This window comes from Balaenoptera physalus (genome assembly GCF_965194825.1).
Source record: "Balaenoptera physalus genome assembly, chromosome: 10".
Classification (NCBI taxonomy): Eukaryota; Metazoa; Chordata; class Mammalia; order Artiodactyla; family Balaenopteridae; genus Balaenoptera; species Balaenoptera physalus.
The window spans coordinates 113,194,741-113,222,715 of NC_138889.1; the positions used below are offsets into that span (position 1 = coordinate 113,194,741).

The following is a 27,975-nucleotide window of genomic DNA, read 5'->3' on the forward strand; positions in this document are numbered from 1 at the left end:
TGCCAAGTGGATGGATGAATGGAAAGAAGGGCTAAGTGGAAAACCCTGCAGTTCCACCTCCCTGCCAAAGTAGTAGACCACAAGCAGAACTGAATCTCCAGAGAAGTCACAGAGGTTGGCGCCACCACCAGAGAACTGCAAGGTGCAGAGGTCCTGTCACGTTCCAGTTTCACTCACACGTGTTGTCTGTGCAGGAGATGGAGGCCTGTCGGTGACTGACAGTGGGTTATTGCAAGTTTAAGGCCATGATGATTCTAGCTACAGCTGTCCTTCCAGATGTGGTATCCTTCCTAGAGCCAGTCAGTACAACAGTCCCCAGCCTACCCCCACACACCAAGAGTACCAGGGGCAGTGAGCTGTCCTCTGACAGTGTTAGGGGTGCACCTCCACCATCGCACTGCAGGGTCACATCAGCGCTTACGCCCTCCACCATGGTTTTGTCCACGCAGAGTCTGATTATGTCAGGATGCCACACCGTTCCATCATATGGACGATGTCCCGTTGATAGGCTGCAGAGCCCAGGACTTAGTGACATTCTAGACACTAAAATAACACACATGGTTGCCAAAGGGATAGATCCCATGAAAATTTAGGAACTTGCCACACCTAGGTGAAAATTTGGAGGTTCAGTAATCTGGGAATGTCAAGACATCCCCTCCAAAGTGAAGGACACCTTGAGCACCTCAACACTAGGAAGAACACACACATTTTGATGGATATATCAATCAGACAATTGTCTTTATCTTCAAGTAACAGAAACTGGAAAGAACAGCGACTTGAGATTTTTTCAATTAAAGAAGTCCAGAGGTAGGAAGTTCAGGACTGCTGTGGAGGTTCCAGAGTTTCAGCAGGAACTCAAATTCTTTCCATATTTCTGCTCTGCCATCATTAGCGTGCCTCATGGCCCCAGCTGGCTGCAGAAGCTCTAGCCGTCATTTTCCTATTATTGGCAGGAACTAGGAGACTGGGCCAGGTTGGGGTGGGGAGGAAAGACAAAAAGGATTTCCTGGAAGCCACCCAACAACTTCCACTTCCATCTCATTGGCCACCCTGTCTACATGGGAAGCTGGGAAAAAGAAGGAGGAGGAGGAAGAGAAGGAAGGGAGAAGAAAAGGATATGAACATTGGGCAGATAACTTATCATCTCTGACCAGTGCCCATTGAGTGTGCTATTCTTATCTAGTTGGCAAGAGACCTGAGGGTTTGCCAGTTTTGAATGTGCTCCAAACTGAGGAGAAGATTTAGCTGAGGCTGCAGTACAAGCAGTTCTACCAGTTGGCACTTATGACTCAATGGATCCAGCGGTGCTTGGTGGATATTGTGGAGCTCTAGTGGGTGAACGAGATAGGAGGGCCCCAGGGTCTTGGAGCAAAGCCACATCCTCTTACGAAATAAATCATGATTCTTTGAGATGCGAGTTTTGACTTGCCACTGGGCTCCACTTCAGACCGTACATAAGACCACGGGACATCTCATGACTATGTGATCTGAATGGCCCATTATGGACTGGGTGACACAAAGCCATAAAGTGGGGTGTACCCAGCAGTAAACCACCATCGGGGGAAGGGGGATGGACCTTCAGCACAGGTAAGTAGCCTGAGCAGGGGGGGTCACACTCCCAATACGCTGAGTCAAAGCTCCCTGCTTCCCCATCTTCAGCCTACACCTGTGACCTTATGAAGTTTCTTAGGGCACTATTATTCCCATTCCACTAATAAAGAACCTGAGTCACAGGGACATTAAACAACTTCTCCAAGTCACCCAGCCAGTAAGTGGAAGAGCAGGGACCCGAAGCCCAGACTACCGCGGGGACGTGGGATGGGGGGGTGGGGGGGGCGGGTCGCGGGGCAGGAAGATGGATGCAACCTGGGGGGTGGCCCGAAGCTCGGGTAACAGTTTAGGGAAGATTACAGCAGCTGGAGGCAGGCAGGGTCCCCAGGGGCTCATATTCCTCGGGAAGGATGGTCTGGGTCACTGTCCTAGGTAGAGATGCAACCTGCAGAGTGGCCGGCCACAGGCAAAGTCCTAACTATCTACCCTGGCCACTTGTGCAGCTGTGGAGACGAAGGCCCTGGCCCATATCTGCGTGCTTTTCCTCCCTGAGATGGGACATGCGACAGGACTTCCCCTCATCCCTCTGTCTTTCCTCATTATTCCATCTCAGGTGGCTGGTGGTCAAGTGTGCAATTTCCCCCCACAAGCTTCATGATCAGCAAGGCACCAGAGGGAGAGAGGCAACCTCCGCCCAGCTGGCAGCAGCTGATGAGACTCAGGTGGGGCCGTAGGGTGGGGCGGGACCAGGGCCAAGGGCAGCGGCACTGGGCGAGGGGGGGGGTGGACGCAGCGTGTCATCCGTCCCAAGCGTCCCATGTGTCCCAAGCACTGTCTCCTCCATTCTTGATCTCAGCCAGCGGCTTCCACCACCGATGTGGTCCCTGGACAGGCGCCCGTCCCTCCGGGCATCTGCCCTGCAGGGCAGCCAAAGCCCAGCGCCTGCCCCAGGCTCTCTCCTTCCCTGGGGAAGGAGCCGCCCCACAGACCTCTGTTTGTCTCGTTGACTGTCCCCGCGTCCAGGGCCCCATGGCTGCCAGGAGGCTGGATGGAGGGGTGTCACCTGCTGGTCTCCGCCGCCGGGACGGGCAGAGAGTGGGGCTCAGGTCACGGGAGAGGCCGCTGGGATGCGAGGGCGCGGGGCTCAGAGGGTCTCGCTCCCCTGGCCGAGCCGGGAGCGCCCAACACCGTGCCGGTCCTGTCCCCGAAAACTTCCCCTGCTGCCAGCTGACGGCTCAGCCTGACGTGAGAAGCTTCCTGAGCCTGGAGAGAAGCCAGTGGCCGAGGGGACCCGAGGAGGGGGGAGGGGCTGCGGCGTTCTGGCGACATGGGGCGGCCAGGGCGTAGGGGGCAGTATGGCGAGCAGGGGGACAGCGAGATGGGAGGGGACATCCCGGACGTGGGGAGACATCCCGGGTGTGAGGGGACATCCCGGGGTGTGAGGGGACAGTGAGGTGTGAGGGGACAGCGGGGTGTGAGGGGACATCCCGGGGTGTGAGGGGACAGCGGCGTGTGGGGGGACATCCCGGGGTGTCAGGGGACATCCCCGCGCAGGCTCCAGGCGGTGGTGGGGCTGGGGGACGGGCAGGGCTGTAGGGGCGGCAGGGGCGGCCCGGACTACATTTCCCAGCAGGCGGCGCGCTGCGCATCACTTCCGGCGGCGCCCGCGGCGCGCGTGTGGGAGTGAGCGAGCGAGTGTTTACTTCCGGCCGCCGCCGCCGCAAGCTAAGGGCCGAGAGAGTCGGGCGGCGGGCGCGGCGGTCCCCGCGTAGCCATGGACTGGCTCATGGGGTGAGTCGGGCGGCGGGGTGGCGGGGCTGGCGGGCCGGGCCGCGGGAGGGGCTGCGGGGCGCGCCGCGGGCGGCACCGGTCAAGGGCGTCGGGCCGGGCGGCGCGGGCCGGGCCGGCGAGGGGCGTCCCCGGGTTGGGCGCGGGACCGGGGCTCCCCGGAGCGTGGTCGGGGCCGGGCCGGGAGCGGGGCCGCGTCCGGCCTGCAGTCGGCGCCCGCGCGGAGCGTCACGTCCCGGGAGCCGGCCCCGGGCAGGCGGCCACACCTCGCCGCTGGGTGTCGGGCGGCGGGGGAGGTCGGACGGAGGCTGCTCTCGCCGGTCGCCGCGGCGAACTTGCTTCGGGAAGAGATAACTTTGACGCCGGCAGAGAACAGCCCCTTAAAAAACGAGGGAAAAGAAGCAAAACAACCCAACTCTGCCAGCGTCCGCCGGGGCGAGGTCGGCGGGGCCGGGGTGCGATCGGCGTCTCCGCGGGCGGCCGCCGCAGGGCGGGGTAGGAAGGAAGCATCAGCACCGGAGCCTGAGCTGGGTTCTCTCTCTCGTCGGCGTGTGTGTTGGGCTTGCTGGAAGTTAGATAAACGTATAAAACGTCACGTCGTCTTCAACAAGTTATTCTACCTAAAGCCATCACTTTTTTCTTTTCTTGTTTTCTTTCTCTTTTTTTTTTTTTTTTTTACTTTTTGAGAATCGAGAAGGGCTGGCACTTTTCACCCAGTAGCGTGGTCCTCCATCCGATCTGTGCCCAGGTCTGGTTTGTATAGCACCCTTCTGGAGTTAGGTTAGTTACTCCGGGAGCTTGGGGTGGGAGTGAGGGAGTGGTTGCTGTGTCCTTGGCCTCGACCGGTGGAAGGGCTTGTCTACACACTGAAGTCCGGGAAGGGAGGTGAAAGGTCCGATGTACGTTTCGTGTCAGTGTCTGTCAGGCCCTTTCGCGGTGTAGGCAGAGTGGAGGGTGCTGTCGGCATAGTCAGGGACATGAATGAGACCCATCCTTCCCGGCAGGTTGGGTGGAGTTTAGTGAAGGGGGAGACCAGGGGGAGACCAGGGGGTGACCAGACAGCGTGAAGGATGAATAAAGAGGCCAAAGAGTTGCTGAGTGTGACGGGGTAGACCTGGAGCCAGAGCGCAGGGCTCAGGGCGGCATGTGGGTGATGCAGGTGGCCAGCCGCGGGGCAGGGCCGCTCACCTGGCTTCTTGCCGTCCCAGCCCCACTGCTTGTTAGCTGTGTGACTCTAGGTGGTTACTTCTTCTCCAGACCTGCTTTTAAAAAGTCATCTGTAAAGTGGAAATCATGGTCCTTGGAGCGTGGTGTTGTGGAGGGGTCCACTAAAGCGTTTACCACAGTGCCTGGCATTGGGGGATGTTGGTTACTGTTAGTAAGGAGAGATGTTTGTAGGAGGCCTTCGTAACCCACGGGCACCAAGAGTGGAGGGCAGACAGCTGTGTTTGCTTTATTTTGAACCATAGATGCTTGCTTTCTGTGTTTATCAGGAGGGATAGCTTTGGCGGCTACCTGGGCTCCCGTGAGTCGGTTTCGGGGGAGTAGGCTCTTGATTGGCTGAGTTGAATTAACAGGGTCGGAGGGACCAGCCCGATCAGCTGGGTTGCCGAGGGGGCAGCTGATTGTATTTTGTCTGTGTGTGGTTATTATGTGCTCATGTCCATAAGAAGCAGGTACTCTGTGCCTGGAAAGTGACCAACAGTCAGTTTTTTTAACTGCCTGAGGTCTGTGCTTTATGGACTTTATTGTCATCATTGTGAACAACCAGAAATTTCCCACAGCTAGGCTTAGAAGGGTCTGATTCTCGAGGCGCTTGTCAGGACTGTCTAGGTAAGATCAGCGGAGCACTTACCTCCCCATGGCAGGGAGGCTGGGCGCAGTGTTGGAGGAAGACAGCTTTGAAAGGGACGGGCTTGGAGCTGCTGCTTCTGTGGTCTCTGGGGAGGGAAGGAGCATTCGCTGCCGACTGGCTGTAAAGTAGGCAGTTCTGAAAGGGAACTAGAGATCTCCAAAGAAGGGTTAGGATGGAGTTTGCTTATCTTCGTGCATGTGTTTTTAAACTTGGTGGATTGCATATCAGACTTGGTGAAGCATGAATTCTTTAACATTTCCTTAACTATGAACACCCCCCCTTAAAAAAAGAAAGTGGAACAATCTCAGTAGTCAAGTTCTGATCTTCTCGAGAGCGTGTTTCCAGGGTGGTGTCTGAGGATGCTAGAGCTGGGAGGGCCCGGGTGTCCCTCTGTCCCTCCCACAAGTTTACTGAGCATCTGCTGTGAAGTATGAGGATGCAGAGGCCTGGACTTCACAGCTGCAGAGGGAGTGAGCAGCAGAGACCCCAGCTCTCCCCCTCTGGTCCACCTGCCACTCCACCGGGCCCCTCGTGTGAGGAGAGCCCACCGGCGGCGCGTGAAGGGCCTGGCTCCTGCCAGACGCCCTTTACATGCTTAGTGCTGGGACTTCAGTTAATCCTTTAGCCAGGTTTCAGCTTGGAAGAGTTGAGGAAATGTGTGGTTTTTTACTGTTTCTTGATATTTTTATTAATTCACATCATTCAGTGTCAACCGGTTTGTTTGGAATAGAGTTCTCATGTTTTTAATGTTTTTTGTTCTTTTTAAAAGAAGTTTCTTTGCATTTGTTCATCACGGGGGACAAAGTATGGACTCAGCTGTAGTGGCAAACGGTGCGCCCTCCTCCTCCTCTTCTCACCACTGTCATGACCAGAAGAGCGGTTTACAGATGTTCGAGTGAAACCACACCTTCCCTGTCACTGAAAGGGCCTTGCTGAGTAATGCTGGCAGCCTTATCTTCAGCTCTCCCTGCCGTGTGTGAGGAAAGGGGGGCCTGCAGGAAACCTGCTCGGGGAAGCTAGAAAGAAAGCCAGCGTGTTACAGCTTGCTGCTGGACTTTGCTGGGGCTCATTTGCAGGAGCGTTTTGCGACGGGCAGCTCGTATCCGTCTTACTGTACGTTTCCTCTGCTTGGCACTGAGCACCAAGGTGTGTGGTAATTTTTTTCCTCTCTTTTTACAAACGTAACTTCTAACTTGAAAAGGGTTGTGCTTCTTGTGTAGGTCACCTCTGGGGTCCTTGGCTCTACCCATTCTGGACAGCAGCTGACAGGGTGGCACCCTTGCCCAGAGCAGAAGCTGCATGAGCTGGGGCAGCGAGGGAGCCACCCGCAGAGCGTGGTAGTTTGGGGAGAACTTTTGTCCTGTCCTCAACTGGCAGTGGCAGGCATCTGTGAGCGGACGATAGGCGTGCGGTTTACATTTTACCCGACAAAGCTGGGTCCAGAAGCTTCCCAGCGAGCATCTGGGAATATAGAAGAGGAAACGCACTTCCTCCGCTTCTGACTGGTGGGGGCCTACGGGGTGAAGTTTGCAGGGACCTGCCCGCCCGCGCCCTCTAGCCCAGCCCGCACCCTGCGAGCCCTTTGCTGGGGCCGCTCGGGCCTTGACGTCAGCACCTCCTTTCCTCCCCGGGGGCAGATTGAGGTGGGGTGAGGCGCAGGGTAGGGCTTCCTGGCTCTGGCCAGAGGAGACAGGCCTCCTGGCCTGGCGATTCACTCCGCAGGGCGGTGGAGTTGGCGCTCTTGGGCAGTGCCCAGGGTTTGCTATGCGGTCGGGGGCTTTCGGGCCTGATGGGTCTGCCGGCAGGAATCTTGCGCTCAGGTGAAGGGGATCCAGCCCCGTGGATGCCACCTCTGCGGGCATTTGAACCGGGTGTTGATGACTTTCCCTTGGCACTTGGCCTCTGGGGGGGGCGTCACGGTGGCTGGCAGTCAAATCCCATATGAAGGCACCCAGGCTGAGCTTGCTCGATTCTCTAGGGTTTTGGGGTTTTTTTTAACAGCCTCGTTGAGGTATAATTTACCTACCATAAAGTTTACTTGCTTTAAGTGTACAATTAAGTAATTTTTAGTAAAATTACAGAGTTGTGTGACCATCACCGCAGTTTAGTTTGAGAATGTTGCCCTCACCCCCGAAAGAAACCTCGTGTTCAGTGGCTCCCCGTTCCCTCCCTGACCCTAGGCAGTCACTGATTTACTTGCCATCTCTACAGATTTGCCTGTTCTGGGCATTTCGTATGGAAATGGAATGGAATCACAACACATGGTCTTCTGTGACCGGTTCACTTAGCTTAATGTCGTGAAAGTTCATCGGTGGTGTTGCTGGTGTCAGCTGTCCTTTCTGTTGCCAAATGATATTCCACGGTGTGGAGATACGCATGTGTTGCCTCTCCACTGACACCTGGATTGTTCCTGTGTTTTGCTGATCCTGAAAGATGCTGCTGTGACCCAGCCTCTTCTAGCCGTGAGCCGGACCACTTCCTGCCGGGGGGCCTCCAGTCCCGACTGCGTCCACCGTCTGTCCTGGGCCAGATCCCGAGCTCAGGATCAGAGTGTCCCCGACGGAGAAGACACTCTGTGCTCTGTCAGGCTGGTGCAGGAGGAGCAAATGATGCGGGGCGGCAGAGGACAGGCCAGGAGGGCGGCTTGGGAGGGTGCATAGGAGTTTTCCAAGTAGAAAGGAGGAAAGGTCGCAGCCCAGGAAGGAGGAACGGCATGTGCAAAGGCATAGAGGCACGAGCAGAAAAACTGCGGCCAGTGGGCCCTGGAACCTGTGGTTGCAGGGGCACGTGCAGGAGCAGCTGCTTTCCAGGCAGGCGGTCACTGTGGCCTGGGTGTGTGGCAGTGCTTGCCTGGGGCTAGGGTGCGTTCAGATCCCTTTAAAGAGGGCCACGGTCACACGGAGCCCTTGCAGAACGAGCCCCACGTGCCTGGACGCTCTTGGCAACGTGTCATTTCTCATTTGTCCTCCTGCTTGGGGTGTCTGCAGGGAACCCTTGCACAGGTGTCCCCGGGGACCCACCGGAGCACCGCAGGGAGGCTCTGCGGGGTGGGCAGGGCCTGGGGCAGCCGCAGTGCCCTGTTCCAGCCTCTGTCCTGGCTTCTCAGCCCCAGGCGTCACTGTCTGCTGGGCTCACCGAGGCCTCTCCTCAGGATGCTGGGAAAGCTGGGCGGCACTGGGGCGCTGGCTGCTGGACTTGTTGTCCAGAGCTCATGGTGGCCTGGGAGGGGTTCGCCCGAGTGGGTGCTGCAGGCTGCCTCTGTGGGGATGCCTGTGTCGATGTTCTCGCTGCCCCAGCCTCTCCCACATTGTCCTTGCTGTGGTCCTGGAAACTTAGATGCACCCAAGCGCACGTCCTTGCTTTTGTCGGGGGCGGGTCTGCATGGCCTGGGAGGGAGGCCGAGCCAGGCATCGGTGTGCTCGGCGGGGCACCCTCTGTGCCTGTGTTGGGCGCGTCGGCCCCGCAGGCTGGTCTGGGAGCTGGTCTCAGTGCCCAACGGTGACTTCTGCGCGTGTCCCTCGCCAGCAGTGGCCGTGTCCGGAAGAGGCAGTGGCGCGGGCTGTTCCCAGCTGACTTGGCTGGAGGGCCTGCCGCTCTTTGTCTTCCTCGTGTTTGTTTTTCTTTCTGCACAGGATTTCTGCCGGCCCGGGTACCCCCGGCGGTGTGCAGGGCTGTTCTGTGGGGCGGAGCCTGGGGACAGGGGACTAGGAACAGTTGGAACCGGAGGATAGAATGCGGATGCTTACGGAGAAGACGAGGAGGTCGTTGGTGGGTGACTGGGCCACGTGCGACTCGTGGCCCTGTTTGAGCGGAGCCGTGTGGCTTTGGGCCGTGGCCACGTTCTCCTCGTCGCCTGGTTTTCTCCTCTTTGAAGAAGTTTCCTTTGCCGGTGGGAAAGAGCTGCTGTGCACGGTCACCTGCGGTGGAGTATGCGTGTGTCCTCCCTGCAGCGGTTTGCACGTGTGTCCCGGGGATGATGCCGCACGGAGGCGCGGAGCTCCCACGGAGGGATCCAGGCCACGCTGGGAAGCAGGGTGGAATCCGGTGGGTGGGTGCTCGAGAGCCGTTTTAGCAGGGCTTCTGGAGCGTCTTTGAAAAGGTGCCATTTGAGCTAAGACCTGGGGAGGTGAGAGATGGGAACGGGGCTCGGGGGCTGGATGGTTTGGGGTTTGAATCCCGACTACAGCTTCACGAGTCATCCTGTTTTACCTCCCCAAGCCTCAGTTTCATTGTCTGTGAAATGGGCATAGTAGTAACCTTCCCAGCTGGTGGTGGTGGGATTTTGTGAGGTGCCCACCGTGGAGAAGGCCCTGTGTCCCCTCAGAGTGAGGTGGGGCTTACCTGGCAAGGTGGCGCCTGCATGAAAAGTGAGTGCAAGGGCTCTGCACCTTGCGGCCCCCAGGCCACCTTGTCACTAGGGGCCACCTGGTCACTATCACCGCTGCCCTGCCCTTGGAGTGCTGCTTTGGTGAGGACCCAGCCCTGTGTCCCGATGCACGGCTGTCCTCAGCCCCGCAGCCCAGGCTTCTGCAGTAGGTCTGGCTCTCGGGGTGACTCGGGCGGAAGGCGAGGGGTCAGGGGCTTGGCGCCCTGGAGGCCGCTTGATCCCATTCCCTGCCGATGGCGCCTTCCATCTGTGACCTGCCCGCTCCCGGTCCCCTGGTCGTGCCACACCCACCTTCCCCTGCCAGATGCCAGGGCTGAGTGCCGCTCTGGCACTGATCCCGGGGTGGCGGGAAGGGCGCGGCCTGAGCTGGCTCACCCGGTCCGCTCTCCCGCCCCCCCGGTGCTGCGGGAGCTCCCCGGCCACCCCTCGCGCCTCCCCTCCTGCCGGGATGGCGGAGCTCGATATGGAAGGTGCTGTGGCGGCCTGCTGTCGGTCCACGCCTTCCGCACTGAGAGTCTGTCCTGGGCTGCCAGAGGGCCGTGTGCAGAGGGCGCGGGCCTGGCCTGCCAGGCTGGCCCTCCAGCGGCTCTGTCCTCCTCAGATCCCGCACTCGGATCCCCGCGTTGGTGCCGTCCAGCTCTGGTCGTGACAGGCCCCTTTGGCCTGTTCTCCGGGTTCCTCAGGACTGAGGGTTGCACAGGGGGCATAGAGGAAGCAGTTATCACCTGTCCCAGCTGCTCATTAGTGAGACGCTTCCAAAACAAATAGGCCTCTGGGCGGTGGCAGTTTTTATTCCACGGGGTGGGGCTGCCTCCCTCTTCCTGCCAGACTGCAGGCTGATGGGAGCCTCAGACCCCCGGGCAGAGCCTCTTCCTGCAGGCTTCTCAGAAGTGATGCTGGGCCCTATCTCCCACGGGGAGGGCGTTCTCGGGGCGCACCTGGGGCTGCAGGGGAGGCCTCCCCGCTGGGTTCTCCAGCTGAGTGTGAGCTCCTGCTTCCCTACTTCCAGGCTGGCTCAGCAGGTGTCACGGCCCGAGCAGGTCCTCAGCGTGGCCCGGGGGACACCCTCGGGGAGGAAGAGTGTCTGGAGGTGTGGGGCTGCGCCCACTCTGGCCCTCACCGCCTCAGCCAAGGCTTCTGAGTGGAAGGAAAATGTGGAAACCTTACGACAGGGGCTTCGGAGTGGCCGGCTGCTCCCACAGGATGGGGCTCGCCGCGCCTCCAGAGCGCTCACCGCCCGCTCAGAGACCTTCGTGCTTTTCGGTGGTTTGGGTCAGGCCTCTGCTCCGGGCAGCTCTCCCGTCGGGCCCTTTCTCTGCACCCCTGTGGGCTGCTTAACCCGGCTTGGCTTCCCTGGCTGCTCATCAAAACAGACCCGTGACTCGTTTACAAGGACTCTTCTGATTCAACGCTGGAGACGCCGGCCCAGTGGCCCCCGGGCAGGGAGGGGGGCGGAGGCGCCGGGAGGTGATGTTTACTGAGTGGGGTCCCCCCAGCCCAGCAGGCGGACGGGAGACAGCCGGGCGCCCCCACCGCTGCAGCTTTATCTCGGCGGGGCCTTCCTAACAGCTGCTGGGGGCTGGGAGCAGAGGCGTGGGGAGTGGGGTGGGCAGGAGGACCCAGCTCGTGGCCTTCATGAGGTCCCTCACCCCGCCACCCGCGCCCGTAGGAGTGGGAGGGAGCCAGTTCCCTTGCTGTGGCGAGTGGAGGGCATTGTTGCACACGATGCAGAGGCCCCTGACACAGGCTGGGGGGCCGCCAGTGAGGACAGGTGAGGTTGGCGTCTTTGTATGTCCCCGTGTGCGTTAGTGCTGGTTGGGACCAGGAGGAGAGGTGGGCGTAGGTGAGCACTCAGCCCCTGCCCTCTGCTGGCCTCGGCGGGCGGGGAGAAGACGGCGCTCTCGGGGTGTCGTCAGCCCGCTGGAAACCGAGTCTCTGGCTGCTCAGAGAGGGGGACCTGAGGCGTTGAGTTCTCTTCTCAGACTGTTTCCTGTGGCCCCGCGTTAATGCCGCGAAGGGACCCAGAGACACTGAGCCTGGCGGCACCGAGTTGCTTTCCTCGCCTACCGGGCTGCGCCTGTGAAGGGCCAGTGCTGACTCGTGCCCACTTTTGGCTCCAGGGCCTGGTGTGTTGGCAGCTCGGGACCTGGTCCCTGCGTCAGGCGAGGGACCCTCCCGTTGCCCTCCCCGCGAGCGGGCTGCCTGCCAGTGGGTCTCCGCCTGGAGCGGTCTCACCTTCCAGGGACGCGGGGCAGGGCCTGGAGGTGCGGTGGGGCGTTGCCGCTGGCCCCTAGTGGGGGGGGCCAGGGGTGCCCTCGGCATCCTGCAGTGCGGGCGCGGGAGGGTGCTGGTTGGTCTGCGTCTCCTCGCGGGAGGGCCGGAGCGGGAGCCGCTCGTGTGCGCGGGCCGGGCGTGCTTCCGTAGTGCATCCTCGGCCCGCTCTTGGCCCAGTGGTCTAGCTTCTCGTGACTGGGGTGAGTTCTTTCTACTTTAACGGTGTTAAATCCCAGGTATTAAGATGATAGAAGTTGTTCTTAAGGAGACAGCTAAGAGCAGAGAGAGGAACTGGGAGGTGCTAGAACCCAGTCGGGGGGCTGTCTCACCGCCCCTCCCGGCTAGCTGTGCTTCCCTTGGGCGTGCGTTCTGCTGGCAGATGAGGGGACGGTGGGTGCGGCTGTGCTGGGAACCCGACCAGGGAACCCAGACGGGTCAGGGCTGTCTGTGCACCAGGAGGCCCGAGGGAGCGGTGGGACAGCGAGTTGCATGTGCGTGTGTCTGGGCCAAGAGAGCCCTGGGACCTGTGTGTGCGCCTCTGGGCTGCGGCCTGGGCAGGGCCGTAGGGACAGACCAGAGCTTGTGCACCCTGCCCTTTTCCTTCCTGGCTGCGTGTGAGCCCACACACGTGCACACACACACACAAGCATGGGGACTGTGCGCGCCATTTAGTTGATTCTGTCGGGAAAGAAATTCCATCCGTGCTGCCATCACGAAGTGTTCAGGAGGCCCTTGCTGGTCGGGGCCGCGTGTGGTTCCGAGGCCGTGGAGGAGATGGCAGGCGGGGGGCGCAGGGGTGACGCGGAGAGCCTGGACCAGTGTCGTCCTCCAGGGAGCCCAGGCGAGCTTGGGACGCCCCCAGGCCCCTCTTGGGAGCTCCGCACGGCAGGAGGTCAGGGCTGAGCCGTCCCGAGTGGGCGAGCAGCCGCAGCCTGGCCTCCGCCGACCCCTGCAGAGCACTCACCCTCACCGCTCGCTTCCCGTCCCACCGCCCTTGTTCTCCCTTAGCTGTTGAAGGTGATGAATGAACAGAAAAAGAGTCAAAAGAAGGAAATCCAGGCCTTGGATCACCCCCTGGGCTGCCCTGCCTTTCACTGCTCCCCGGAGGGCTGGCGTCCTCTCGGAGGAACTGCTTGCTGAGCGTGTGGGGCGGGTCATGCTTGGTGACTTTCCTTCCGTGTCCTGGGTGAGCTGCGTGGCATCCGGGGCCGGAGGGGCCTCAGCGGGTGGGCAGGGCTGAGCCTACCCATCTTCCTGAGAATCACCGACACGGGGTGTGCCCCGGGGACCGCTGGGGCCACGACGGCTTTTTCGCAGGACAGGGCTCGCTCCCTGACACGAGAGGAGTGCTTTCTGTTGGCCGAGGGTCCTGTGCCCTGCTCGCCCGACGAAACGTGGGGCAGGTGCTTCCCTTTTGGGGTGTTCATCTTCTCTCCCAGACCCACAGGTAGCCTCGCTCCCTCGGCACGGGAGCAGGCAGGCAGGCACCAGGCACCCCGAGCCAGCCTGTGGGCAGCTGGCCGCGGGGCATCAGCCCTGCAGGGCCCGGTCCCAGGAGGGGGCGCCGGCGAGGAGGGCTGAACGCCCACTCCGCGTGCCGTCTGCAGGTCAGGTGATCTTGGGGTCACGATTGCTTTCCGAGCCCGGGCACCCGGATCAGGGGAGGGGGCTCCCACCCCTGCCCTGCAGACTGGTTTTGGCTGGGGCGAGTTTTCTGGGAGGCGCCTGCTGTGTGGCAGGTGTCCTTGTGACCACGGTCAGGTTTACTAGCTTCAGGGACGCAGACGTGCTCACGCCCCACAGAGCGTTAAAAGCACCGAGGGCACGCGCTGGTGGTCTCGCGGGTCGCGCCCGTCATCACGCAGGCTGTCCCTGCTGCCTCCCTGCCCGGCGTGCCTCTGAAGCAGGGCATCGGATTGGGTCCGGGTTGCCACCTGCAGCGGACCCTGGGTCTCGGGGTGCTGTTTGCAGAGCGCTGCACCGCCCCACATCCGCTCTGCACTGTCCGAGTGAGACCCAGGCACTTCTCTGGACATGGGCACTGCAGCAGGGACTGAGAAATGTCTTGTGATAAAAACCCTTGTTTTCTAGTACATTCTCGTGTTCCTGCTGGAAGGCTTCCTACCTTTTTGGCTGAAGAAGTGCTGGGCTCAGCTGAGTTCTGTCAAGAGCTGCCGGCATTTATAATTCATGTAAAAATAAATGTGTTCTCTTGTCATGACCTTGCTGGCTTTCGTGCAGTTCCTCCCAGGCCAGTCTAGCGCAGCCGGGTTTTAAGGACGCGTGATCGTCAGCCCCACGAGGCAGGAGCGATCCGTACCTCCTTGCTCGTGTGAAGCCGCGGTGGGGTTGGGGGAGCTGTGCTTCCTCTTGGGGTGCTTTGTGCTCCGTATCGTTTTGTCTTGTGTGTCACCTCCTCATGGGACTTGTGGTTGTAGGTGGGAGCGTTGGTGGTTTGCCGGCCCCTAAGTCTGAACTGTCACCAGGATGGCAGTGGGGCCTGTTGTTCATGGCAGATGTCCCCTCTCTCCTGAGATGGCTCCATGCCAGGGTGCAGCGCCGCCACCCTGATGGTGGACCCTGTGCCCCTGGGGGCGTCAGTGGAGCTCATGTTCCACTCACGCAAGATCCAGGGCCTGCCCAGACACCAAGCTGGAGTCCCTCCCTGCCTCGCCCCACTGGGGCCCTGCGTGACCATCCACACAGCACGGGGTTGGGGGGACGTGCACAGGGCCGACCTGGAGGCAGGTCTGTGCCCCTCGGAAGCCCTCCCTTCTCTGCTCTGCTCGGGGGCCGGGGCGATTCCAGTTTACCTCCCAGCTGGAGCCCTCCCCGGGCTGCACGTGTGCTCCGTGGGACCTGCGTGGTCTTTTTCTGGATGGAGCAGCTCCGCTGTGTGCTGGGGGCGTGGGGTTGGAGTGGCAGGGGCCTGAGGGGTCTGCTCTCGGCATCCGCCCTGCCTCGGGTCCACCTCCTCCTGCGTGCGGGTCCTCCCTGCTCGCATCAGCACAGGCAAGACCCGTGGGGACAGGGCTGGCCGAGGGCCGGTGTTGGTGGCGGTGCACGTGGTGGTCAGAGACACTGCCTCTGCCATCTCACAGACTGGCCTCCGGTCCCCCGTCCACCACCAGCTGTGTGACCTCGGCTGCTGTGTCAGGTCTCCAAGCCTCAGGTGCTCCCCGTGTGTGGGGGCCTTGGCACCTCGCTGGCGGGCGGCGGTGTCCTGGTGTCTGTTCCTGTCGTGCCTGCCGTGGTGACTGGGTGGTGGGAACAGGCACCACTGTGAGAGACGTGGTGGCCGCGTCTCCACGGTGCCCTTGCCCTGCGTCTGTCCACGGTGGGGGTATGTCAGGGCTGGGCACACAGCTGTGCTTGCACAGCATCCGTGGACCTTCCGGAGTCAGCGCCTGTGGCGCTACAGGGGGGCGATGACGGTGCTGGGCTTGGGCTGGCTGTCCCCAGGGGAGGGAGGGAGGCCACGGGACTGGACGGTGGGGTGGGGGTGTAGTGAGGGAGCTGCCCCGCCCTGTGACTCTTTCCAGAGCCGGGGAACTGTGGGACCACAGGTCTGGTCTTTGAGTCGGCTCTGATAGTTCAGGTGTAGGATCAGGGCACTGCACCTACAGATGTCCCCAGCTTTCTGCTGATTCGCTGTAATTGGGGTCACAGGATCCTCCTGGTCACACAGCAGATGGGAGAGCACTGGTAATCGCGGGCCCCTGCTGGCCTCCGGGAGGGGGTGTACCTGCCAGGAGCAGTTCACAAGCAGCACCGCACTGCGCTTTTCCACCTCTTAGCTCTTTCCCAGAAGTCCGGGTCACTTGGTTTCTAACAAAAACAATAAAATGTCCCCGAAAATGACGTTTGGAGGGTCTGGGGTGGAGACTGCACTCTTTGGCCTGTGTGCCTGGGCCTAGAACTTGACTGCTCACACACCCCACGGTCCTAGTCGCAGGGCCTGATTCAGAAGCCAGTTGTGGGCGGTGTGACCACATCAGGGTCACAACTTCACTGGGCTCCCTCCAGGCAGGCCCATGGTTCCCTGGGCTGACCCAGCTCCAGGGCCACAGGCTCTTATAGACCCGGGCACCCATGGGTGGAGTTGGGGAGCGTGTCTTTGTCTTTGGCTCAGATCTTCCGCAAACCACCAGAGTACTGACCATGTTGTACTCCTGCTTAAAAGACCCTCTGGACCTCCTTGCCTAAGGGATGAAGTCCCCATTTCCTTCCATCCCTGACCCCCAACCCATGGGTGCCCGTTGCACTGCAGCCTGGTCAGGCCTCTGATGTATCCTCTTCAGCCAAGACCCCTGGCCTGTGCTCACACTGTCTCCTTGGCCTGGAGAGCCTCCCGTCTGCCTGTCTGACTCCTGTGTGGCTTTCTGGCCATGGGCTCCTAGAACATTTGACCTCTAGCTTCAGGGCCTGGTCACAAATGGGGGCAAGGATGGAGCTTCCCAGCTATCTTCTTAAAGATGCTTGCCCTCTCTGTTAGAAAGAGAAATTAAGAAAATGATCCCATTTGCAATAACATCAAAAAGAATAAAATATTTATGAATAAACTAAGCAGGTGAAAGATCTGTATGCTGAAAACTATAAGACATTGATGAAAGAAATTGAAGAAGACATAAAAGATACTCTATGTTCATGGATTGGAAGAATTAATATTGTTGAAATGTCCATACTACTCAAAGCAATCTACAGGTTCGGTGTAATCACTATCAAAATTCCAATGGCATTTTTCACAGAAATATAAAAAATAATTCTAAAATTTGTATGGAACTGCAAAGGACCCCAAAGCAATCTTGAGAGAGAAGAACAAAATTGGAGGAATCACTGTCAGTTATTTCAAACTATATTATAAAGCTACAGTAATCAAAACAGTATGGTATTGGCATTAAAAACAGACATAAAGATCAATGGAACAGAAGGCAGAGCCCAGAAATGAACCCATGTGTATATGGTCAACTAATTTACAACAAAGGAGCCAAGAATATACAGTGGGGAGAGGACAGTGTCTTTAATAAACGGTACTGGGAAAACTTGACATCCACATTGAAAAGAATTAAACTGGACCACTTTCTTATGCCACACACACAAATGAACTCAAAATGGATTAAAGATTTGAACATAAGACCTGAAACCATAAAACTTATAGAACAAAACATAGGCAGTATGTTGACATTGGTCTTGGTGATGATTTTTTTGCATCTGACATCAAAAGTAAAGGCAACGAAAGCAAAAATAAACAAGTGGGACTACATTAAACTAAAACCATCTGCACGGCAAAGGAGACCATCAACAAATGAAAAGACAACCTAAGGAATAGGAGAAAATATTGGCAAATCACACATGTGATAAGAAGTTAATATCCAAAATATGCAAGGAGCTAAAATGTAAAAAAGACCTAAATAGACATTTCTCCAAAGAAGATACACCGATGGCCAAGAGGTATATGAAAAGATGCTCAACATCACCAGTCACCAGGAAAACGCAAATCAAAACCACAAAGCGATACCACCTCACAGCTGTCAGAATGGCCAACATCAGAAAGAGAAGAGGCATCAAGAGTTGGCGCGGATGTAGAGAGAGGGGAAGCCTCGTGCACTGCTGGTGGGAGTGTAAATTGGTGCAGCCACTGTGGAAAACAGCATGGAGGCTCCTCAAGAAACTAAAAATGGAATTACTGTATGATGCATCAGTCTCATTTCTGGGAATATATCTGAAGGAAATCATTACCTTGAAGAGATTTCTGTACTTTCACATGCCTTGCAGCACTATTCACAATTGCCAAGGTATGGAAATAACCTAAGTGTCCATCGATGGATGAATGGATAAAGAAAACATGGTACGTGTGTATGTATATATAGATCCCTCAAGAGGGAAAAGGCCGGCCGCCCGGGGACGCGTAGCGCACAAGTCACTGACAGAAGGCACATCCAGACCCTGTCAGATCACAGAGAAACGGGCAAGAGGCTCCGCGAACGGACACCTCACAGGAGAGGACACGCTCTTGCCCTGATCAGAGGAAGGAGCCCGGCCACGCTGCTCAGCGCCATGGGCGAGGGCCTGCCCAGGGCTCAGGGTCGCCTGTCTGCTGACTTCACGTAAGTGGACAACCAGACCTACGTAAACAGTCTTTCCTTTTAACCCTTTTACACTTAGTGTGCACACGTTTAGGTTCCACCCTTCCCGAGCTGTGGGCCGAAGCCCCACTCACGTTGAGGCACACGTGCACCTTCAGCTCCTGAGGCGCCGGGCGGTGTGGACAGAAGGGGGAGAACACGGTGCCAGGAGAAGCCCGGCCGCTGCCTCTGGGGCCAGAGGCAGAGAAGCTGCAAAACAAGAGGGGCCCTAGATAAACGTCGGCTGAGTGACTGGCATGGCCCACGTCTCTTACTGAAGGATTTTGAAAGCAGCCTTTGTTAATGAAAATCAGTAAGATCCTTCCTTTTCATCTCTGCTGATTCTGGAGTATTTAGGTTGAAGTTGTTTAAAAAAGAATGCCCACTCTCCCTGCTCCTGTCTGCAGGCTCTGGCCTTGCTCCGTGTCGCTGGTCGGACACGTCAGAGCCCCTTTGCCTGATTGTGAGGTCGGGGATGCCAGCATCCCCTGGGATTTCTGGACAGGCTTTGCTCCAGTGAGTGTGCTTTTCCATCAGACCTCACGTGAACACCTGGGCTCTGGTGGCCCTCCCGATAGAAATCTGCTCTGCGTCATGGTGGGGCCCACACTAGTGCCCGTGGCGTCCCCCTCACAGATTTCCAGAATGTGCTGGGCCCCACTTGTAGCTTCTCCCTCTGTTCCGTGTCCAGTGTCTTCTCCACTCCTCCACCGGGGTGGCTGGAGGCCGCCCAGAAAGGCCCCCCGTCCCCGGTCTCCTGTGCTACCGCAGTGTTCTGGCCTCCCTCCAGCCTCTGTTCCTTCTGTCGGCTCCCCTTGCTGGCCGTCCCTTTGGAGGCAGGGCAGTGAGGTCTTGGGTCTGTGAACCAGGGTCTCCTGTGGCTGGCCTGGGGGGGGGCGTGCCCGGTGCCACATGCATCTTGGCCCCCTCTGCTGGCGTCTCCTAGCCTCTTGCTAGCATCCCAGAGAGGCGGCGGGGCCCTTCCTGCATGCCAGCCTGCCCATGGCTAGAGTGCCCGGCAAGACAGGTCTGCCTGGCCATCTGCCTTGGAGGAGCCCCTGCGAGGCGCCTTGTGAGGCGAGTAGCTGGACACCCAGCGCGAGGTTCCTGGGTCAGGTGTTAGAGGGGATCCCGAGGCTGCCTTCTTTGTGTATCCCGTGTGGCTGTGAGGACCCGGCAGTGCAGAGCTTCTTGTGAGCCACTGGGGTCTGAGGGCATGAAAGCAGCCACTTTGTAAAGGGGGCCGTGGCATGTAGTGGGCACCATGGCAGCTCAGGACACTGCGACCTTGCCCCCTCTCACTCGCTCGTCCACCCTGGGTAACTGGGGATTCTGGGGAGAGGGAAACAAACCCTTAGCCCCATCAGAGCTGACGGACAAATGAGCAAGGCCCCGTGGGACAGCTGACCACTTCCTCGTGCACTCCAAGCATCCTCTGGGCCCGCAGAGGGCCCATCCTCGCACATGGCCCATTGTCTGCCCACAGAGGTGATGGGAGAGAGGCGATGCCAGGCTCTCACAGTGGCCACAGGCAGGCCGGAGCTTGGTCTAGAAGACATCTGACACAGACCTCTCTGTGCTGGCCAGGAAACCTGCCTTCTCAGAGCTCACAGTCTTTGTGTGGTCCCCACTCGCCTCCAAGGTCAGAGCTGGGCACTCACTTTTGTTTACTTTGTGTCTCATTTTCTCCTCATTGGGTGAGACACGAAGAGAACAGGTGTGAGCCTTCACCTTTCTGAGGTGTAGACGCACTGATGAAGGCTGCGTGCCAGCGTTGGGCGGCCTGGAGTACAGGGCTCTGGCCACAGACTTTTTTTTTTTTTTTAAATTATTTATTAATTTTGGCTGCGTTGGGTCTTCGTTGCTGTGTGCAGGCTTTCTCTAGTTGCGGCGAGCGGGGGCTACTCTTCATTGCGGTGCACGGGCTTCTCATTGCGGTGGCTTCTCTTGTTGCGGAGCACGGGCTCTAGGCGCGCGGGCTTCAGTAGTTGCAGCACGTGGGCTCAGCAGCTACGGCGCAAGGGCTCAGTAGTTGTGGTGCACGGGCTTAGTTGCTCTATGGCATGTGGGATCTTCCCGGACCAGGGATCGAACCCGTGTCCCCTGCATTGGCAGGAGGATTCTTAACCACTGCGCCACCAGGGAAGTCCCTAGCCACAGACTTCTACAAAGAGACACTTTCTCCTGTCGGCTGTTTGGTTACCTCACGTTAATATGTGAAAATCAGGATAAATGCTTGATTCTTCCCCTCTACTTACCAGCTTTCAAAATTAAAGAGTTGGTTCCTTAGCGTCTTCAAAGTGACCAAGAGGGTTTAAAGTATATCTTTTAAAAAGAATTCATGGATTAAAACAGTCTTGGTCTTTGAGTCCATTGCAGCTCTGATCCTCGCTGATGGTTACTTTGCCCTGTCTGTGGCCCCTGGGAGCTTATTCAAGCTGGTTCCAAGTCTTGTGACAGTGACCCTAATGGCCTCGGGCAGTGTCGCTGCTCTCTGCTGTGACAGCGAGGCCCAGACCTGGAATCCACCTTTTTCTCCAAGGAGCCCTGGTTTCTTGTAGTGGGAAATGGTTTTTAGAGACCACATTCCAGGTGTCGGGGTGCCCACTGCTTTGGGATGGCCATTGTTTCTAGGACCTTTCGGTGAACAGACCACATGCAGAAAGACTGAAGGCACTTTGGAGTCACGCCAGCTCCTCATTCCACTGCAGGGCCCGGGGCTTTCAGGAAATCTGGCCCGTTCTGTAGCCGTCTCTCCCCATGCCGAGGGTCCAGGTGCTCAGCCACCGACGCAACTTCCCACTTGATTCATCCACGTCCGTGCGGGGGACTCTGCTACCGACACCAGCACCGCCCCCAACAGTGTGGTGCTGAAAGCAGGTGTGGGGAGGCGGGTTTGCGTGCCCCTCGGTTGTGCCCCTTGCTTGTGTCTGGGTGTCCACGGTCGCTAGGGTGGGTTTCTCTCCAGGAGGTACTACTAACCGATTATACCATTACACAGTTAGGTTCCTCTGCTGTCACTCTGAGACTTTGTAATTCTGATTTATGATCATGGTGGTTCTCTGCTGGCTTTTTACATTTTCCTCATTTTTTAAACAATTTTGGCATTGCAGGTGACAGTTTCTGTCTTCAGGAGTAGATCTTTCCGGCATGCGTTCCTGGTATAGAGGCTGTTCTTTTAATTCTTATGTATTCATTCCCTGTGTCCTTTTAATAACTTTGAATCAGATTCACCCATCACCCTTCTCTGTTGATCTCTTTTTAAGTTGAATGAGTTTTCGTGTGTGTGTGTGTGTGTGTGTGTGTGTGTGTGTGTGTGTGTGTTGGTGGGGGGCCTACACTAGCTTTTTTAGTTTTGTGCTCTAGAGGTCCCACTTCTGTTGTCTTCAGGAGTGACAAAGTTTGGCTGGGCTTGCCTCTGGGGAGTGAGGGGCGGACCCGGAGTGCCTGTCCTTTGTGGGGTCACCACTGGTCATAACACCCTCGGCCAGTCATCTGTTACTCTGTACACTGAGATGTGAGGAAGCAAACATGATGTGTTTGCCCCGCGATTTCCTCTGTACTCGTGTTTCAGCGTCAGCTCTTCGAGGACATCAGCAGGAGGCGGTGCCTTCTCTGCCCATGAAGGAAGGCGCAGCGGGGGGACCGGCCTCTCGGAGTCGGAGCCGGCACAGGTGTCCCCTGCTGCCCCGTCATTTCTCAGCTTCCTCCTTGCTCCTCATGAACAGCAGTCTCGTTTCCCACCTGCTTGCTCTGCTCGGGGCAGCCGTGGTAGCAAAGCTTCCTGACCTGATGGGGGGCCCTGGGTCTGGGGCATCAGGATTTTGATCATCTGTGTGGGAAGGGCCTGCCGGGTTTGGTTATCAGGAGGGATTCAGATCCAGGGAAACCAGGAGCGGGGAACCTGGCTTGGAGCAGAAAGAGCAGCTGCCCGAGGCGCCCACGTCCAGGTGCAGAGCGCAGAGCTGCCAACCCCAGGCTCGAAGCTGAGCCGAGGCTCCTGAAGGAAAGGACGGGAAGGAACCGGGACGAGGCAGCAGGGTCCTGGGCCTCGGACGGGCCCACTCCTTGAGCTCATGGCGCTGGAGCCCCACGGTTTCTCTCATCAACCTGTCTTGATCGTCTTGACTCTTAATCGCCAAAACCCACTGGATCCGGAGAATTGCAAGCGTGGGACACGCTGTCACAGCGTCGCGCTGGAGGCTTGCTACAGACACAGGAAGGGAGCCCTCGGGCGCCCCGACGGCAAGGCGGCTAGGAGTCGGGGGTGTTGGAGTGTCAGTTCTGTAACAGGTGTTTGGGGAGGGCTTTTACTCGTCAAGTGAAGCTTCGAATAACTGTCTGCAGCAGAACCTGAAAAGCAGCTCTAAAAATAGCAGGCTTCATTTAAAGTTCACGGCCAGCCTGTGAAATCACTGATTCATTGAACATACTTAAGTGCTTCGCGTTGGCGGGCATTTTCTGTCGGCTCTGTTTTCAGGCCCAGTTCTGCTTTTCTTGCAGCAGTCTGTCTCCTTAGCACTGCTGCACACCTGGTACCTGCAGCACTTTCCTGGACCTGGACCAGACTCTCAAGCAGAGACGCTTCACTTGTTTCCGAGCTGTGTAACGTGTGCTCCTGTGGGCGTGTAGGAAGGACCCTCCGGCAGACACCTCAGCAGGCGGGCTCGCCCAGGCCCTGTGCCCCATATGGACCGGAGGGCCAGAGACAGCCACTGTCTGTTCCAGAACAGTCTTTTGTCCAATTGTGATCATGACCCAGAGTAAGAAATTCATTTTGTAACGTGACCTAGAATGCACTGTGTGCGTGTGCACGGGGTGTGCGCGGGGTGTGTGGGCGGTGCCCCTGCCGTGTACGCTGGGCACCTCCTCTTGGGAGGGGTGCCTAGTTAGTGCTCTGTGCCACGCGACTGCTCCGGGCGGAGCTGAGACGCAGCCCGACCTGGCCTTGGAGCCAGTGTGGTTGGGAGGGGCGTGAGCCAAGCGCAGCCCTACCCGGGCTTGGGGTCCCTGGGGGCCTGGGCCCCTCGAGGCGCTGGGACCTGGGCCTTCCTCCGCAGTCCCTGGTTGCTGCTGTGGGGAGTGAAGGGGCTGGGGCCGGGGCACCTGCTGCTCCAGGGTAGCCCCTCCCACCGGCCTCAGCTCGGTGTGGACCCCACGTCCCCCTGCTCTCTCTCTGTGCCCCTCCCGGGCCTGGCTCCGGCTTCCCAGACCCCCTTCAGAGCTTACCGTGGAGCTCAGGCGGGCCCGGTGCTCTTGCCTGTCCCTCCCTCTGCTCTGGGAGACCCAGAGTGATGAGGATTTGGTGACGCATCAGAATCAAGACCCCTTGAGAGAACGAGGTTCCCAGGTCGTTTGTGCAGGTGTGATTCTCTATCAGGAACATCAAGTCTCAATGAATGAAAAAAGGCTTTTTCCAAATAGGAAGAGTCCCGTCTCACATCCCTCCTCAGGTCCGAGCCTTCCCGAGCGTTTGTGGCTTCTGTTGGGGAGCTGAGGGGTCTCAGGGGGGCTTCTGTGCAGGTCCTCCCTGCCCCGGTGCTGCCATCTGCATGGATGTCTGGCCCGCAGGTCCTGGCGGCCCCAGTGGCTGCGGTGCCAGGGCAGCCCTTCTTCCCCCCAGCCCTGCCGAGGATGCAGTGGTGTGGAGAGGGGTGGGCGAGAGGGTGGATTGAGCAGCAGGAGGGATGAATCTATATTCTGGCTCTTAAACCTGCTGTGGATCCCGTGCACCACCACCCCCTGCCCAAGTCCCGTGTCACACGTGTGAGTGTAACATAGTTTACCTGAGGTGGTTGTTTCCTGTGTGCTGGTTATAAACAGTGTTGTGGGCCCATCTCTCTTTGCCACTTGTTTTGTAGGAAGCCCGTTGGGGGCCCTCCCTTGATGCTACATCTTGTCGCACACTTTGTTACCGGCTGCCTGCTGGGTGGCCCAGGCCCTGCCCTGGCTGGCGCGGTCTGTCGTTTATGGTCCTCCATTCGATGGGTGAAGTGTCAGTCCACTCTCGCCGTGTTTCTTCTTAGTGGGGCGGAGCCTATTCTGATGTCTTTTATTGCCTTGTATGAGCTTCCCTCTGTGAACTGCTCGGCACAGTCTCGGGATGCTGTTCAGGTTCGCGTGCTGTGCTCACTGCTGGGAAAGGATTTCTTCTTGCCCGTGCTTCCCGCGCAGAGGGACTTCCCTCCGGTGCCAGGAGCTGGGGCCACGCTCAGATGGAGTAAGACCTCGGAAGCAGCTGGGCTTGGCGCCTTCTCTTTGCACAGCAGGGAGATTTCACTTTTCTACCCGCAGACATGCTTGCCGGGGCTCTTCTTTCTCTCACCCCGTCAGTTCCGTTCATTTGGAAAATGCTCCCTCCCATCGTGTGCCCGAGGCTCCCGTGCTCTCCTGGCCAGGCCCGGGGTGTCCAGGAGCCAGTCGGCCTCCGGCCCGAGCCCCGCGCTCTGCGAGTGGGGACACGCTGGACTGGTGGGCAGCTGCCATTTCACAGACGGAAGGAGGCACAGAGTCGGGCAGCTGCCCCGTCCCGAGGCCGGGAAGTGACGGCCCCCTCTCTGCTCGGAGCCCACCGAGCCTGCCCTCGAGGCCTCTGGGCTGTGTCTAGGGGCCCCCAGGAGGCGGACCGACCCACCTTGCGGCCCTGGGCTCTCTCTCCAACACAGGCTCTGGGCCGGGGGTGGCGGTGGGGGGCGGGGGGGGCGCGTGGAGTGCTTTGCGGGACTTGCAGCAGGAGAGAGGGAGGCTCCGCAGGTTGAAAGCGCCGCTTTTTCTCCCCGCGTGTGGCTCCTGCGTCCACCAGGGGGCGCGCTGGGCGCGTCGGAGGCCACCAGCGGGGCCTGGGGCCCGGGGCGGGGCTTGCGGCCACCGGCCACCGGGAGGGAGGAGAGGCGCGGGCGCTGAGTGGTCCCTTCCTGCTGCGGGCCGCCCCTCACGTCCGCGCGGGCTGCTGGCTGCTGCCGGTCCGCCGGGTGGCCCGTATCATACGGCGGACCGGCAGCGGCCGGTGGGCTTGGCTGGAACGGTCCGATCGTCTGGGAAGGCGGGAGCCGCGGGCGGACGCCGGGCCTGCACGTGATTCCCACTCCCACCTGCGCGGGGGCAGGGGGCGCCCGGCCTCATCCCCTCCGATGCTGGGCGGCCTCAGTGTTTCAATCTCTGACTGAAACAGGTGTTTTGTTGTCTCAGGCGGTCCACTGCTGGCCTGTTCATTTTACCCTGCTTCCCGCTTCCCCGCCCCATGCTAGGATTTTGTTTGAGGGATTCTAGGCAGCCTGTGACCACTCTGTCTGGTGGCACCCGTCAGGGTGACGGACCTCAGGGGAATGTGTCCATTTTGTGCCCGTGTTTGGTTCCCTGCTTAGCTCTGAGCTCTGGGGAGGCCCAGCTCCGGGCCCACCACCACTGTCTGGCCGTAATAGGTGCCAGTGTTTGAGCACCTTTCTAAGGGGCCGCCAAGAGGAGGGTCTGCATTTTGCGGCTCGCTGACCTTGAGTGAAGTGTTTACTTCTCAGGGTCCTCATGGAAACAGCAACCCCACGCAGAGCCTACTGTCCACTTGGCCGTTCTGCCGTGACGGCCTGAGGCCTGGGACAGGGGCCCTGCCAGGATCAGGGACTCTGTGTGTGGCCCCAGCAGCGGGGGTGGGGACCTCTCTGAGACACACAGGCCTTCTCCAAGGGGTGTCAGAATCTCGAGAGAGGATAGGGGGTGGCTGGTGGCAGTGCGGTCCCACAAACGCGAGGTGCCGTGTGCACCGGGGCTCGCCAGGGGCCCCCCTTTCTGAGCAGGCCTCCCACGTGCCGCGCCCTCTCTGTGCAGGCAGGAGCTTGGGTTAGCAGCCTTGGCCGGGCTCCGGGTGGAGAGTCCAGTGGGTGACAGATGTGACCTTTGTCCTTGATCTCTGGGCACATTTCCACGGAGACAGTGGTGTCTGTTTGGAAGCCTTGGGCTGGGACTGGGGTTATATCCCATGGCCTTGGGCAGGGTGCCACTCACCCTCAGGGTTGGGTCGAGGGGTTTTCTGACTCCCTGGCATTGGAAGGTGGGGGATGAAGGGAGGGGGTATCCTGAGGTGCTGCCTGGGGCGGGGGGTTGGGCAGGGGCTGAGCTGTACCGGGAGACTGTCTAGACGAGGCCAGCCAGCCCCGCAGGCAGGGCAGGGCCTGCCTCTGTGAATCTGCCTGAGCTGGGTGGGAAGCCCTTCCCACACACGGGCACAGGAGGTGTGGGCATCAATTGGTAGCCGAGTGTGGGGGCCGTCAGGAAGGGGAGAGCCCTGGGGGCCCTTGACGGAAGGGGAGCCGGGGGCCCCCCGCCAGTATCCTGTGTCGCACTTGGCCCTGATGCCTAAGTAGACTGGACTGGACTTGTGTGTGGAACCTACCCCCCGCCCAGGCCCACTGGAATGAGAGCTGAGGGTTCTGGAAAGGCAGAGACCCACGGGAGCAAAGGTGGGAGACAGACGGCAGACAGAGGAGGAAGTTGGAAAGCTGGTGAGCAAGTGGAACGCAGGCTTGAGGAAGCTGAAACCTGAGCGAGCTGGGAAGTTTCTCCTGAGGAACCTCAGGATGGCTTCCGGATTTGTGGGACCTCGGCGCCTCCGAAGGAGCCGGTTGGAGGTCTGGAGCTGTGCAGGAGAAGCAGCTAGACACCCTGCTCCCTCCCAGCTACCTTGAATCTGAGGATTACTGTCTGGAGAACATGAGTCCCAGGACTGCACCAGGGCCGCCATCATGCCGATTAAGCCTCGAGGACATCCCGCAGCCGCGATGGTGAGGTTCCCCAACCCAGTCTTGGACCCCAGGACCTGGCACCTGCAGTCCACTCTCCAGGCAGAAGAATGCCTGGAGTCTGACCCTCCCGAGAGAAAAGACCTCCAGACACTGACAGTGGAGGGGCCGACGGACATCCCCCGTGCTGCCTGCTGTAGGGAGGCACGTGGTCCCCCAGTGACATGCCCTGAGTGCCACCCGCGCACTCAGAAATGTCAGGGAGCTCTTCTGTGCCACCTTCACGTATGAGTGGGTGGCCAGGGCCACCAGGTGTTTTGTGGAACGTGTGAACAGGAACGGCAGAGACCAAAACCAAAAGAAAAAGAGGGAGCAGACTCTGAACAACCAAGTAAAATGGGGCTGTCATTAGTTTCCTCAGAGACTTACAGACCATGGAGAACCCCGGCAGGTAAGAACTGACTGGTACAAAGAAGGAACATCCAGAGAATTAAAAAGAACGCTTGCAGGTCAGAGGTGCGATAGCAAATTAAAAACCTGATAAAGGGATAGGAGATAAAATTTGGGTGTATTTCCCAGCAAGTAGAACAAAAAGTCAGGTATGGACACCGGGAGTGCAAGAGTAAAGACATCAGAGCATCAGTGCAGCGGGCTCTGCGCCCACAAGGGAATTCCAGAAAGAGCAGGAAGCAGAAAGGGGGAATTTTAAGCAACTCAAAAATTTTCCAGACTCACAGGAAGTGAGTTCACCCCGTGCCCCACACAGTGAATGCTCCCTGTTCCCACAGCAGGGAACACGGTTGTGACATTTCAGAGCACAAGGGATAAAGAAAGGATTTCAGAAGCTTCCAGAGAGAGGAACAAAACAAAACAAACCAGGAATCTGAACAAAATTCCAACCCGGAAACTAAAAAATAATCTTCAAGAGACTGTCAGAAAAGGACTTGCAACATGGACTTCATTTCACATCAGCCAAACCGTTAATCCTGTGTAAGGATAGTATAAAACTTGCATGTAAATTCTGAAAAAAATATTGCATCTCATCAGGCCCCTTTCAGGAAACTTCTGAGGAGACCCAGTGCCGAAGGGAGAGGAAGGGGGTCTTCGGCCGTGGGAGGGGCAGCAGCCCTGCATAGGGCTGGGGAGCCGCCTGGTTAGAGCTGGGCACCTCCGGGGGTGCAGGGAGGGGCTGCAGCTGAAGACCCCCAGCTGAGACTTTCATTCTGGGCTCCCCGTCAGGAAACCACTCAGAAAGTACTGAGG

At 58.7% G+C, this 27,975-nt stretch overlaps 1 protein-coding gene across 1 annotated transcript in view; it reads left to right on the forward strand.

The window, feature by feature from the left end:
- Positions 1 to 3,192: 3,192 nt before the first annotated feature.
- MOB2 (MOB kinase activator 2) overlaps positions 3,193 to 27,975 on the forward strand; it is a 54,019-nt gene continuing 29,236 nt past the window's right edge. Inside the window, exon 1 of the mRNA XM_082476498.1 lies at positions 3,193 to 3,342. Coding sequence (XP_082332624.1) covers positions 3,326 to 3,342 — 17 coding nt within the window. The 5' untranslated portion in view covers positions 3,193 to 3,325. The remainder of the gene's footprint in view (positions 3,343 to 27,975) is intronic.